Source organism: Bufo gargarizans, chromosome 8 (assembly GCF_014858855.1).
Source record: "Bufo gargarizans isolate SCDJY-AF-19 chromosome 8, ASM1485885v1, whole genome shotgun sequence".
NCBI lineage: Eukaryota > Metazoa > Chordata > Amphibia > Anura > Bufonidae > Bufo > Bufo gargarizans.
In genome coordinates, this window is record NC_058087.1 from 101040497 (window position 1) to 101055305 (window position 14809).

General features: G+C 39.4%; 1 protein-coding gene across 1 annotated transcript in view; it reads right to left on the reverse strand.

The window, feature by feature from the left end:
• Positions 1 to 14809, reverse strand: part of COL5A2 (collagen type V alpha 2 chain) — a 260308-nt gene that overhangs the window by 163773 nt on the left and 81726 nt on the right. The window contains exons 2-5 of the mRNA XM_044302642.1: positions 10719 to 10940; positions 7126 to 7139; positions 3419 to 3451; positions 1740 to 1772 (exon numbers count right to left, since the gene is read on the reverse strand). Of these exons, the coding sequence (XP_044158577.1) occupies positions 1740 to 1772; positions 3419 to 3451; positions 7126 to 7139; positions 10719 to 10940 (302 nt within the window). The remainder of the gene's footprint in view (positions 1 to 1739; positions 1773 to 3418; positions 3452 to 7125; positions 7140 to 10718; positions 10941 to 14809) is intronic.

Sequence of the window (14809 nt, forward strand, 5' to 3'; positions counted from 1 at the left end):
TACCCCAGGTAATGTCACTGTCCGCAGCGGACACCATCTACGAGAAAATTACACTGGATGTCACTGATGTTTTTTTGGATGTGCACATGTTACACAGGAGATGTAGCGCAGATAATGTCACTGTCTGCAGCGGCCTAAATATTGCATGCTATTTAGCACAGGATGTCCGCAGCAGACACCGTCTACGGAAAAAGTAAACTGGATGTGACAGTTATTTTTGGGATCCGCACATGTTACACAGGAGAAATACCGCAGATAATGTAGCTGATGTCAGCAGCAGCAAATATAAAATTTACAGGGAATGTCACAGGTATTTTGCATGTGGAAACGTTACACGAGAGATGTACCCCTGGCAATGTCACTGTCCGCAACGGACACCGTCTATGGAACAAGTACACTGGATGTCACTGATATTTTTGGGATGCGCACATGTTACACAGGAGATGCAGCGCAGATAATGTCACTGTCTGCAGCGGCCTAAATATTGCATGCTATTTAGCGCAGGATGCACTAAAAAGAGATATTGCTGCTGCCACACACAATAGTCCTTAAAAGGACTTTTGGGTCTCTGACAATTTTTTCAACTGAAAAAATGAAAATTTCACTCCCTACACTATCTTTCTCTTCTTCAGCACAGCTCTTCCTGACTAACACTGAACCGAGTGTGTCATCGGGTGCTATATAGCATCTCATGATGTGTTCCGGCCAGCCAATCACTGTAATGCCAGTAACCAACATGGCTATGGCATTACAGTGAAGGGCAGTACTTACCCGCACGTTTATTGGCTGCATAGCAGCCAACAAACATGCAGGGAGGAGACTCGAGCATTGCGTTCCAGCATATGCGGTATTCGGCCGAATACCGCCACGTGCCGACCATCGAGATGCTCGATCAACAGTTCTATTTACTGGCCCCTAACATAGATCACAAAATGAAAGATTAATAATCAGTTGCTCCCTGTTTCTTTGGACCTGCACTCTGGGCCCCATTTTTACATATTCCATTCCCTGGCTTGATTACTTCTTCATAACTGTGGATATAGTCATGTGTGCTGCTGAAGCCAATGACTGGCTTCAGTGGTAGCACGTCTCCAAGCAGCATGTCACTGCTAGGTCAAGGGCCACTCCCCAAGTATGTCACTGCTGACTATGTCCATACCCAGCCAGAAGTAAACAAGCTGAGGAACCAGGAATGGACTTAAGGTGAAGGATTAGTGTCACACAGCTGGAAAGTATGATTCTTTCATTATATGATCCATGCTAGGAGACATAAGTTAATAGTATTTTCCTGGAAAAAAAACGTACACACAGGTTACTATTTTCAAGGCACGGTATAGAAGTGCAAGCTCTCAAACCCACTGTTTACTGAATATAATAAACAAATACATGGGTGTGTCTTTAAAGAAAACAAACCTCAGTCATGACCAAGTGAAAATATCAGTCATGTTACTGCTTTCTTATCAATTAGATATGCACTAATTTCAGGGGCATAACTAGAATTCATGGGGCACCATAGCAAGAAAAGATTGGGACCCCATCACCTAGTGTAAGAAAATTAAATCCGCAACAAAAGTAGCAATAATTAAAAGTATGTACATAATAGCTTCATATATTATTATTCCCCACAAAAAGTTCATGCACCTGACTGTCCCCCTTCCAACCACTGCACAGTAAATTGAGTGCTATGGGCTGCTATAGCTATAGTTACACCCAATTTCTTGCATATCTTCAAAACTTACAGCAGGTCCTGGGCGCCCTCGAATTCCAGACACCTAGAATAATAGAAAACAATGTTATTAAGCTTTTACTAAACACAACATCTATGCAGACAACTAAAATCACTTTCTACTAGTTTGAAGATATCTACTAAGTAAAACTAGAATATTAGAGTATTTTATCTGGAATTAATGTTCTAAGGATAACAGTACACACAGTATAAAGACATGCATTTTACTCATGCATAATTCATTATATAATAAACAGTTTTCACATTCTTGAGTCATTGCATATCTATTTAAGTATATTAAGTGCTTTTAGTAAAAAATAGTTATATATTATAGCATATTACTTAAAGAATCCAATATCTTTACACAGTCATAATCCTGTGTTTAAAAAATTGATGAAATATTAGCCTCATACATAGGAGAACATACATTTTATATATTGTTTCTTTTTTTTTATAAAGTAGGACAAGTGTATCAAGAAATAATGAGAAAAATTATCTTCGAAAAAATATTCTGTCTTCATGCAGTCACTGCTGGGGACACTTACTGAAGATGGATTTACACAGGTTTTATTAAATTCAATAATAAATCCATCAATATGATCCTAAAGGGAACCTGTCACCGGGATTTTGTGTATAGAGCTGAGGACATGGGTTGCTAGATGGCCACTAGCACATCCACAATACCCAGTCCCCATAGCTCTGTGTGCTTTTATTGTGTAAAAAAACTGATTTGATACATATGCAAATTAACCTGAGATGAGTCCTGTATGTGAGATGAGTCAGGGACAGGACTCATCTCAGGTTAATTTGCATATGTATCAAATCAGTTTTTTTACACAATAAAAGCACACAGAGCTATGGGGACTGGGTATTGCGGATGTTCTAGCGGCCATCTAGCAACCCATGTCCTCAGCTCTATACCCAAAATCCCGGTGACAGGTTCCCTTTAAGTCCAAATTTTTCCTGGTAATATTGACTTTCCTTTTGGAAAAATGGGTCATGGCTTGCAAAGTACGTGCTGTGAGGCATTTATTTACCTGGCAGAGTTCAGTAGTTGTTCCTTGTTTTGATAAATTATATTTGGCACCTTTGCCAAAGTTAGCCAAGAAATTTGATTTGTTACAAATGTATTTGTCATGAATCGCTATAAGTCAGGTATACCCAGGCCATTCTGTCTTAGAGCAGCTATACTGCGGTAATGAACCATGTGGCCAATTAGCTTGAAGCTACCTTTCATTTAATAATGAAGATCATACTGTAAAGTCTTTCATTATAGGGTTTTAGAGGGCTGTGACATCACAGGGGAAGTCTATAGTTGGAGTGGCTGGCTGCACAGCATTATGGGTGATCTCACATTCCTGGGCTTCTTACTTTTACTTTGTAACACGTGCAGCCCCCATTTTAGGAGAAATTGATTTGTTACCATGAAGCGTGCAAAAATTTTTCTTTGGACCGAATTCTACTTTGAATACTTCACTGCGCTCAACACTACATGCAGCAATAAAATGCTGATGGTTATTCCTGTGATAGTCTGGATTTCAGCCTATATATTGCTAGATTTGCTTTAAATAAATGAAATTACTGTACTCTACTTTTCATTACACAACTGTGATAATGTGTGATATTTGTAATAAATCAAGCAGAATCTGAAGACTTTGCAGAAAAGAGTCATTAAAAAACACAAAAACTTACAGCGGGAACATCACCAGGTTCTCCTTTTTGACCCTTAAAGAAGAAAAAAGTGCATAAATACACTTACAAAACAATGGAGATTTTCAATATTATATATTTTGCTTAAGAAACGTCATTAAACCGGGTTCTCCGGGAATTAAGAAAATGAAAATACGTAAATGTTACTTTTAAATATATTCCTAAATACCTTTGCTGACCGAGTGAAGGCGGAAGCTCCACAGACAGGATTTTTTTTTTTTTGGGGAGGTTATTGTTCTGACGGATCAGGGGAAGGGCAAATTAATCAGTGATGTCAACACAAACTTACTGCTGACACCCATTTCACTGTGTTGGGGGGGGGGGGCTCTACTTGTATAAGTGTTTAATAGAACAGGTTCTGTAGACATCTATGTGGAATCAGCTGGCGACGGTGTAAAGGGAGTGCTCTTTTTCTTGGCGCTAACACCGATTTGTAAGGCTGAGTTCATACTTGAGTTATTTTGTCGGTTTTGGCCCCATAACTGCCCAAATAAGTGAAGTGTGCAGTGATTCTAAGAGCGACGCCTGTCATCTGCATGTCATAGTGACAGTATTTATTCACTACCACAGCAGACTCCCTATGTGTGTTACTGCAAGGCTCAGTGTTCTACACCCCTATAAAGGCTCTGTGCAGCCCAGAAATAGCTGTTTTTTTTAACGTGATTCGCCACAAATAAATTTGGATCAAGCAAATCTTTTCGAAAAATTCGGCAAACCGACCGAATCTAATTTTTAGAAATTCGCTCATCTCTATTTATCAGCCATGGATTTCACCCTTGCAATGCGTAGGATGAAATCTGTGGCAAATCCGCAATAAAAACGACACCAAATCTGCAGTGGAATGTCTACCGTGGAAGCAAAGCAAATTGTGCACTGGGATTTCAAATCTGTGGCAAATCTTCTCTTAAATCCTTAAAGTGGTTATCCGGGAAATAATACTAATGACCTATCCACAGAACAGGTCCTCAATATAACATCAGTGGGGGAGGGGGAGTCCTAGCACCCTCACCAATCAGCTGTTTTGGGAAGCTGCGGTGCTCACTGCAGTTCTGGTGAGTGTGGCAGCCTCCTGGGTGCTTACTAAGCAAATCTCTGTACATATAACAGCTGTGCTTGGTATTGCAGCTCAACCCCATTGACTTAATGGGCTGAGCCGCAACTAGGCCATGTGACTAATGTATGGTGATGTTACATGGCTCAGGAAGAAGCCCCGGAGCTCACAAAGTATCTTTTAACAGCTGATCGGCAGGGATCCCAGGTGTCGGACCCTCGCTATTCTGATATGGATGACTTGTCCTGGATTCATTCCCAGATAACCTCCTTAGCCAATCTGCAGCAGAAATTATGTTGCAGAAGGCCGTACCCAAGTGTTAGTGCAATGTTTCAATAACTTGACACATGGCATGGATTTTAAGTTTGCAGAATGTCAGTTTATGCTGTGGATTTATACTGCAGTTTCCAGCATTTGTGCATGAAACTCCACTGCAAAAAATGTATGATTTGTAATGAATTTTGCTGATCTGGATTTTGCCCAGATACATTGTGGATTTTCTGCAGAAGGCTGAAAACTTACATTTTTAGTCAATGTCTTTAATTTTTAGCCATTCTTATGTACATGAGAATATAAAAGTTAATCTGTCCTGCTTAAAAATTTTAAAAAAAAATTGAAGGAAATCCAGTGTATTAAAATCCTCGAAGAGCTTTATTTGTAGAAAATTCCATAAATATAAACAATGCATGGGGTGCACAGACATTCACAGAAGTCGCTTACGCATTTCGCACAGCTGTGTGCCTACTCATAGCTAAATTGTATAGTAGAACATGGAGTGATTTAAAAGAAACATGAACCAATGAACCAGCAGGTTAAAAGTGATATCATGATTACTATTAGCATGCTACAGCATGTTAGAGTGATAGCCATATAGTTCAGTAAAAACGAATGAAATCATTCACAGACTTATGTAATTTCATTATTCCATCTATTGAGTTTTTAATAACGCTGTTTTTTCTCATTTGATGAGGTTTTTTATTTACAGATAGAAGGGACCCCGATAGGGTCAAAATTTTCACCCTCTTTAGTGAATTTAGTTATGGCATTCTGGGATGAATTATTTTTTTGTGTATACCCTTTTAGACAGACTGTTGTATGGTTTGGGCGCTACATCAACGACTTGCTCATTATTTGGCATTGCGATGTAGCACCCATACCCGTTTTAGCGATGTAGCACCCATACCCGGTTTAATCATATGAACTTGAGGTTCACTCACAATCACATGTGTTGGAAAAAATGCTGTGTGTGCTTCTTAAAGAGCATCTGTCAGCAGGATAAACTATATAAAACCACTCATACTATTCAGTAGGGTTGATACTGCTGATTCGAAAGATGCTAGTTTTGTGAAAATCAGTTGCAGTGTTCCATAAAGATTTGTATTATTAATGCAAATTAGGGCTTCAATGCATTAGAGGTTAGGCCTAGCCCATCTGTGCACTTTAACTCTGCAGCTTTCCACTGTTGACCGCACCCTTCAGTGCACTTAATCCCTCATTTGCATTCTCAGGAATGTCACAAGATAGATATAATTTTAATCAGCATGATCAACCCTACCAGATCTCACTAAAGGGTGTTTATAAATATGGCACAAATGGCAATTTTTTTCAATGTATTTACACTGGAATACTGGCATAAAACATTGCTAAATCTGCCTCAGAGTAAATAAACAGCTTAGGTCTAAATGAATTTTCTAATTAACATCAGCACTCTTTAAAGGGAACCTGTCATCAACTTTCTGTTGACCTCACTGAGGGCCACATAAAATAGTAACATGAAATGCTGATTTCAGCGGTGTGTCACTCATGAGCTAAAGGTAAGTGGTTGCAGAGAACCAGCATCACAAACATTGCAGCCCAGGCCTTGAGAAGAGTCATGGTTATTCAGAATCTCCTGCTCTCCCTGCCCACCTGCTGATGATTGGCAGTTCTCTCCTAGAGAGAAAGGGAGACAACTAGGTAGAAGCCTGTCAGCCATCAGCAGGTGGGCAAGGAGAGCAGGGATTCATGAATAACCAGGACTCTTCTCAGGTGGCCGGGACTCTTTTTCAGGCCCAGTCTGCAATGATTGTGATGTTGGTTCTCGACAACTACTTACTTTTAACTTAAAAATGACAGACCGCTGAAATCAACTCACCTGTCTCTACTTTATGCTGCCGTTAGTATGGCCAGGTGATGACAGGGTCCCTTTAAGGTAACCAGTTATGAGGGTAGGTGTTATTTTGTAGTGCATTTCTTTTACCTTAATTGCTCCTACTGTCCGCACATGATCATGTTCATGCAGATCTTTTGTATTTCTTGTGATGTTTTATCCATGGGCTTATCAAAGCAGCAACAGGGGCAGTAAAGGGGAGTGAGAAGGAGCTATAAATTAGCTAGGCATTATTAAGGGAGGTGTTGGAGCTTTGGCAGAGGAAGGAGAAGTGCATCATGGGTTTGGTTGGATACATTAGGAGGAAGTGTTACATGCAGGATGGAAACAAACCAGAGTGACTTGTTTACCTGGTAAAATGGCTCAGGAGAGTCTATATTGAAAATAAAAGCTGTACATGGGGCAAACAACTATATGGGCATATCTGTTTAAATCATAGGAATCTCGGAAAACCCATTTAATGCAGTAAATAATGCAATTTTAACTCACCTTTAGTCCTCTACCTGCAAATACAAAATAAAATAAAATGATCATTATAAAATCAGATAGTGAAAAAAACGAAATCATTAAACCTGATAAAGTACAGACCAGAGAGCCTTTAGTCATATCTTTATATTTATCAGATTGTAAACAGGTTCTGAAATATTCACTAGCGACACATCACCTCTGAAGCAAGTGGTTGGCTGCAGGTGACCATGCCCATGTCAGGCCGGATTATATGAGAAAAGATTCAATAAAACTTGTCATTTATACAATCAAACGTCTGCTCTTTCTATACCTAATGGCAATCTGTCACCAGAGACTTCCCTGTCAAATTGTTTGTGTAGACACATAGTTCACCTGATTAAAACCTGATTTGTCTTTGCTTGATCCGAGACCCTGTTCCCAAATGATGATACTCCTTTCTGCGGTCAGCTTCTCCCTGGCCACCTTGATTAACAAGGCCAGGCAGTGGAAACATCTTTTTTTTTTCTTTGCATCGCCATATTCTGACCCCTATACAGTTTTTATAGTAAGGTTTAGGGAGCTGTGTCAGCTCATTTTTTGCAGTCAGTAAATTATTGTTGCATAATGTATGAATATATTCCTGTTGCAAATGTTGAATATTCTGCTAACAAAAATTTGGGAAACAACAACTTAATATCTTACTGTTTTCCAGTCTAAAAAAACGAATCTGACTAAAGCACACATCCAGATTTGACAACTATTATATCTTATAATAATAATCTTTGAAGGTAGAGGAGAAAATGTTTCTAACCTTTGTGGTAGTTTCTCCTTTTGGGTTTCTAGTGGAGATGAGCAAAGTTCGTTTTGGGTCTGATTCTGTTGAATCGGCTGTCAGATTTGATATAGGCTACTTTCACACTCGCGTTTGGTGCGGATCCGTCATGGATCTGCACAGACGGATCCGTTCAGATAATATAAACGTCTGCATCTGTTCAGAACGGAACACTATTGAAAGTCAATGGAGGACGGATCCATTTTCTATTGTCAGATTGTGTCATAGAAAACGGATCAGTCCCCATTGACTTACATTGTGTGTCAGAATGGATCCGTTTGGCTCAGTTTCATCAGACGGTCACTAAAATGCTGCAAGCAGTGTTTTGGTGTCTGCCTCCAAAGTGGAATGGAGACTGATTGGAGGAAACTGAGGCATTATGAGCGGATCCTTTTCCATTCAGAATGCATTAGGGCAAAACTGATCCATTTTGGACCACTTGGGAGATCCCTGAACGGATCCCACAAACAGAAACCAAAACGCCAGTGTGAAAGTAGCCTTATTCAGTCTGAATTGCCCAGAAAAGTAATGCATAACACTCCGGGGTCTCCCAGGACTATAGCTAAGCCCTTCTTAAACCCTTTAACGCCAAGACAGCGTTAGTAATGACTAAGTGACAGCAAGATATGGCTATGGGTGAACAGATTGTAGCCAGTGGAAGCAACCAGCTTGTTTAAAAACACGCTGCACTGTCTGATTAAAAAATATGGTCCAAAGGTTATCCCTTTTAGGTGGAAGATGCGTTCTGCTCTGTCTTCTAAACTGTAAGATAGCAGACCTCATTTTGTCCAATTTGTGTGGGATGGATCCCAAAATATTTGGATTAGTTGGAAAGGAAAGTTTTGGAAATCTGTAACTAATCTGACTCATTTATAATTGATTTGTTCATCTATAGTTTCCAGCATAGAAGAGGGGTAATATTTTACCATATAAAGTGGTCTAAGGTAGCCGTGGGCGTTCATATCTGTGGTCTAGGCCAGTGTTTCCCAACCAGTGTGCCTCCAGCTGTTGTAAAACTACAACTCCCAGCATGCCCAGACAGCCTTTGGCTGTGCGGGAATGCTGGGAGTTGTAGTTTTGCAACAGCTGGAGGCACACTGGTTGGGAAACACTGGTCTAGGCTATTCATATTTTCCAGATGACCTAGAGTAAATGATGGGCTGGAAGGATATAGTAACGTGTAGAATGAGTGTAGAAGAATCTGTCTAGCTGTATAGTTACGCAACATGACAGAAAGCTGAATGTGATGTGCTGGGTTAGGGGAGGAAGAAGTGTCCTGCTGTGAACGGAGGCATAAGTCTCTAAATGATCAGGCATCATGCTTTTATGACTGCTTTCACCAACCATTAAATAAAGTGGTCAGAGGTGTGTAGAGATGCCCGCCTCTCCGGTCGACTGCAGACTGAAACATGCAGGGCTTTTTAGCAAGATTTTTTTCATGCTAAAAAGTGTGTCTTATAATATTGTGACTTGTATTATATGGCTCTGCTATACAACAAATACCTTGCTATTAGCATATATTGTACCTCTGTGTGCCATGAGTAAAAAAATGTAACCTTATAACTATGTAATGTTGACCTGACCTGTGCCTGTTCACCGTTCTGACCCTGTGCTGCCCGCCCTGACCTTTGGATTGTTTCTTGGATTCACACATGCTCTCCCGGTCCAGCACGTTTTTTTTTGCATATCATATGCAGAACCATTCATTTCAAAGGGTCCGCAAAAAAAAAACTGAAGTTACTGCGTGTGCATTCCGTTTCCTATGTCCTATTACTGTCCCCATTACAGACAAGCATAGGACTGTTCTATTAGGGGCCAGCTGTTCCATTCTGCAAAATATGGAATGCACGTGGATGTCATCCATATTTTTTGCAAATCCACTTTTTCCAGACCGCAAAATACATAATGTTGTGTGCATGAGCCTTTAGACTTAGCCCGATGTCAAACCGGTATGCTGACACAGTGGTTCCACTACCACTGCATCACACCTGTCCTCTGTGGTAAGTCTGTGAAATGCTCTGTATAATATTCAGTGTAATACTTTAAATTGATTACTTTCAGCCCATATGATTAGGGTTCATACCAAATACCTGTTGTTAAAGGAGAATAAAAAGACCATATAACATATTTTTGGACTTTTTCCATTTATAATATATTTCAGAAAAATAGACATTACATGTAGTGTAGCACATGGAAGAATTCAAAACCTCACACATTTGCCACATGTGAACATATTCCAATATAAAAACTAGTTAAAGGGGGTGCTTGGATAATAATATCTTGCGTTTACATATTCTCAGAATGACATAACTGGCTAAGTGGGTCACTGTTGGAACCAATGATTGGCCAAGAAGACAATTCCTGCTTGTTGAGAGGGACAGGAGGCAGAGACCAGCGGTGTGATGAGTACCCCTTTTTATTTTGTTATGCCATTCTAAGTCTATGTACAAACAAATATTATCAGCCAGACAATCCATTTTATGTATGTAATGTATAAAGCAAGCTACTATTATTACATTTTTGTACCTTTCAAACCATACAACGCATATACGACTTTTCGAAGCAGGATAAAAAACAATACATCAAATGTTAAATGGAAACATTATGTTGTAGACCTGTAAAACTAATTGGAACCATATTAATAAATGAATGAATGGAAAAACTAGCACATTTAATTACAAAAAAGCTAATTCATTCCCTTTAAAAGTTGTATAAAAATGTGCATATTAATATGATTCACAAGTAAATATGCATATAAAAATGTAATAATCATATAATAAATATAATCAGAATTCTTTCTTACCCTCAACACTTGTGCGACCTCCGGAAGTGCTTCTACAGACTGGACAGCATTCTCCGGGAGGGATCTCAGGATTTTCACATCCTACGACATTGTGGCATTGAACTTCATCACACAAGATGGCACCATTGTCGCATACACAGATTTGGCATAGAGTTGGTTTCCAAACATCTTGGTTCATGTAAATGTTATCACCCTGTTTGCAGACAATGCCTTCAACTTCTCCTGGAAATACATGAATAAGGAGGTTATTTTCAAGCAAATTTAAAACATTGCTATGAATGAGACGTGATAATGCTGATGTTAGTTGCTTCAAGTTCTTCTACATAATTCAGTATAATCTACAAAGAATACATTTATTATTCTGATGTATTAACAGAGAAAAAAAATATTAGTTTCTGTGCCAATTAGGCTCCATTCACACGTCTGCAAATGAGTCTGCATCCGTTCCGCAATTTTGCGGAACGGGTGCGGACCCATTCATTCTCTATGAGGACAGAAAGGAAGCGGACAAGAATAGGCATTTCTATAGGGGTGCCGGGCGGGTGTGTTGCGGATCCGCAATTTGCGGGTCCGCAACACACCATGGACGTGTGAATGGAGCCTAAGTGTATGGTGTAACTTGTGCTCCCATAGTTCCCATAGCCCTGCTATATAATGTAATGGATTGGCTTTTAGGGTGTTTTAAAGTTTTAAAGTTTTTTAAAACTTTGAAGTTATAAAGTTTTCTCAGAATCAGATATGCTCTGTGAAATTTATTTTTGGGGAACATATCCTAAATAAAGCCAAATCTGATGAGAAGACGTAGAACTGAACCCAGGAGTTTATTGAGGTTCATTCAGTATCACTCAAAGTAGCACATGAAGGCCTTGTAAAACTTGCACTATAATTAATACAAGACAGCATAAAATATATACTGTACAATTCCCATCTTTAGGAAAAGTAAAATAATTCACATTATGTATTACAATGTCCATATATTAAACTGCAATCACAGTAAAATATGAAATATTATGAAATACAAAGGCATTTGTTATATGTTCCTATTTGCATAGTGACATAACCTACTGGCCGACCAGCTGTGCCTCCCTCTCCATTTAGCCATGGAGCCCTGAACCATTTTACTGGTGATTTGAAGTCTAAGGGATAAGACTGACTGCACTGGGGCTCTGTATAATAGTCCAGGTCCAGTGATCATGTTATATAAATCTTGGGCTATAAATGTGGAGATTCACTTAATTGCCTGAGTTTGAACATTTGCCAGAAATGAACCCTTCCTGTGGAAGTAATTCATGTCATAGGAACTTTCTGCTTATAGGAACATCTGGTCCCCAGAGTAGACATTCTCAATAAAACCTAACCAAATTCTTATGAGAAACCAGTTTTTACAGCTGCATTGCTATTCACTTCCTCACCCCTCACCCTCATATATGTACATAATATGTATGACTCATTGTATGTGATTTTAACAGAAGCACAGCTTTCATTCCAGATGTCAGGTATATAAGCTTTTTTATTTTAAGTTTCAAAACTATGAGATTGGACATGCTTGTATGTGTTGTAACAGTCTTCTGGCTCTGTCACCACTGTCTTTTATATGTCCAGAAGAGATCAGCGGCAGGGCCAGCATTAAGGGGGAAGGGGGGACAAACTGGGTAATTGCCCAGGGCCCCCATTGTCTAAGCGGCCCCCCGCTTCAGTGCTGCTGTTGTGCTAAACGTCCTTGGAAGCGAGTGGGTGGACAGCTAAAAAGCATCACTTTGAACTGCAGGGTCAGGGCCGGCTGATTAAGCACGAGGGAGGGAGTGAACAGGGACTTGCGCAGTGTTCCCTCCAAGCTGTGCAGGCTAGAGGGCCTGGCTGGTAATTTTTTTTCACTGGAAATTATTATTGCCAGTAATTTCATCCATCAGCCACTTTAAGTTACTGACTGAGAAAGTGGAAGGAACAGAGCGCAGCGGGTGCCGGCATCCCAGCTGCTTAGGAGTCTCTGCTGTGACACAGTATATGGCTGTGTCCATATGTGGTGTCAATGCTATGAAGATAAAGGGGGTATTCCCAAGCATTGTCAGTATGCTTGGGTATACCCTGTGTATTTAAGTTGTATTTAGTCTCTATTTTTGAAGTGCTTCTGCTGGCAATCGAACTCACAACTATTTACATTAAAGAGATTTCACAGATTACCACTCTATTAAAACATAGCCTTTAATCAATATATAGTTTTAAAAGTAACCCAAAAGTGAGGACACACACAAAAATATATATTAAACAAACTTAGTAAAAGATATTGTCTTCTCCACATAGGCAGGCAAGGCTGTTTTTAGGTACAGGTGTGGGTTATAAGATGGAGGAACTGTCCCTGATATTAACCCTATACTTTAGGCCCTGCCTACAAAACGGAACAGCCGCTCTGATAAGGGCGATCCCGTATTCAGGAACCACCTATACGCCCTTGGATGGCCCTGAAAAGGGGATGTATTAGCAGCAAGACCTGGTTAGGTGGCATAAAGTTGTTTTAAATAGCTGTCCTACCCTAAATACTGAAAATAACAAATCTCACATATAAACAAACAAAAAGTGTAGTACTGTTAAATACAGAGTCGTCAGATTAAAATAATCATTGCCCAATAAGACACCTACTTTCTATTTTGAAAAACAATAGGATGAATGGTCCTTAGTCAGTAGGTCCCTTATTTCCAACGCGTTTCGCCCAACACAGTCTCTGGGCTCATCAGGGGACACAAATCCAAAGTTACAATAGTATAGATGTAGTCAAAAAAGGCGGACCAAATGGTTTAAAAATATCGCTGCAGCAACAACATTTACTAGTTAGGTGCAGGAATTAATGGACAATACAGTGTTAGTAAGAAAAGTGAAGTAATACTGTATATGACAAAATAGCCAGGTGGCCCCCCTCAAAGAGATAACTAAAGATGGGCCCCCTTAGTAGTGATGCATATCAATATTGATACAGAGTATATTACCACATTTATGATCAAACAAATAAGAATGTGGTATGTAATCAATCAGGCCCAATGACCCTCCCATGTATACTCAATATAGGGTGTACAGCCCCACAGCAAAAAAATCCATGATGTTGTAAATGTGATATTTGTTGTCCCTGTGGGCAGTACATCTAAAATACTTGTCCCTGTTTTGTAGCCAGACTTGGGTAGATACACCCAGGAGTTCAGAGGTTAGGTCAGATAGCTGGGTAGATAGCAATCACATGGTGTCTCAGATACATAATGCAGGTCCGGAGAGTAGGTAGGGCCTAAAGCATAGGGTTAGTATCAGGCACAGTTCCTCCACCTTATAACCCACACCTGTACCTACAAAACAGCCTCTCCTGCCTATGTGGAGAAGACAATATCTTTTACTAATTTTGTTTAATATATATATATATATATATTTTTTTTTTTTCCTATTTACATTAAAGGCCAGAGCCTTAACTACTGAGCTATAGAGCTCAATGTTAAACTGCAGCAGATGCATTTAAAAAAATAATAGTAGTTTCCCATGTATTATGAATTCATATATATCAGAAGTATCATTTTATATTTTTGGGGTAATTACACATTTTCTTTAGTAATTCAAAATGTATTTTGTGTCATAATTTATTTTTTGCAATGACTAAAAAAAATATAAAGCAATACTTCTTATAATAGCCATAATATACATGCATCTACATCAGTTTAACATTGAGGTATGTAGCTCTGTGATTAAGGCTCTTGTCTGCAATGTAGATGGATGCGAGTTTGAATCCCAGGAGAAATACTTTAAAAAAAGATGATAAATAAAATTTAAATATACAGGGTTTCCCCAACAGTAAAAAAGAGTTAAACTTAAAATATCAAATCAATATCATGCCAAACTTTTTAACCTGTAAACTTGGCCCTTATTTTATGTTGGGAAAGGTGACTACCCTAACAGCTCCCCTGTTCAGGACCTCTGAATGCATGCTCACTGCAGCAAGCCCAGCCCAGTAAGTGCTCAAAACTGATGTTCTATGAGCAGCGCAAACCAGGTGCTGCCTACTCCTTCTTACCACACTGTTGTGATAGGTTAGAAGCTAGAATGGATTTGTTAGAAGG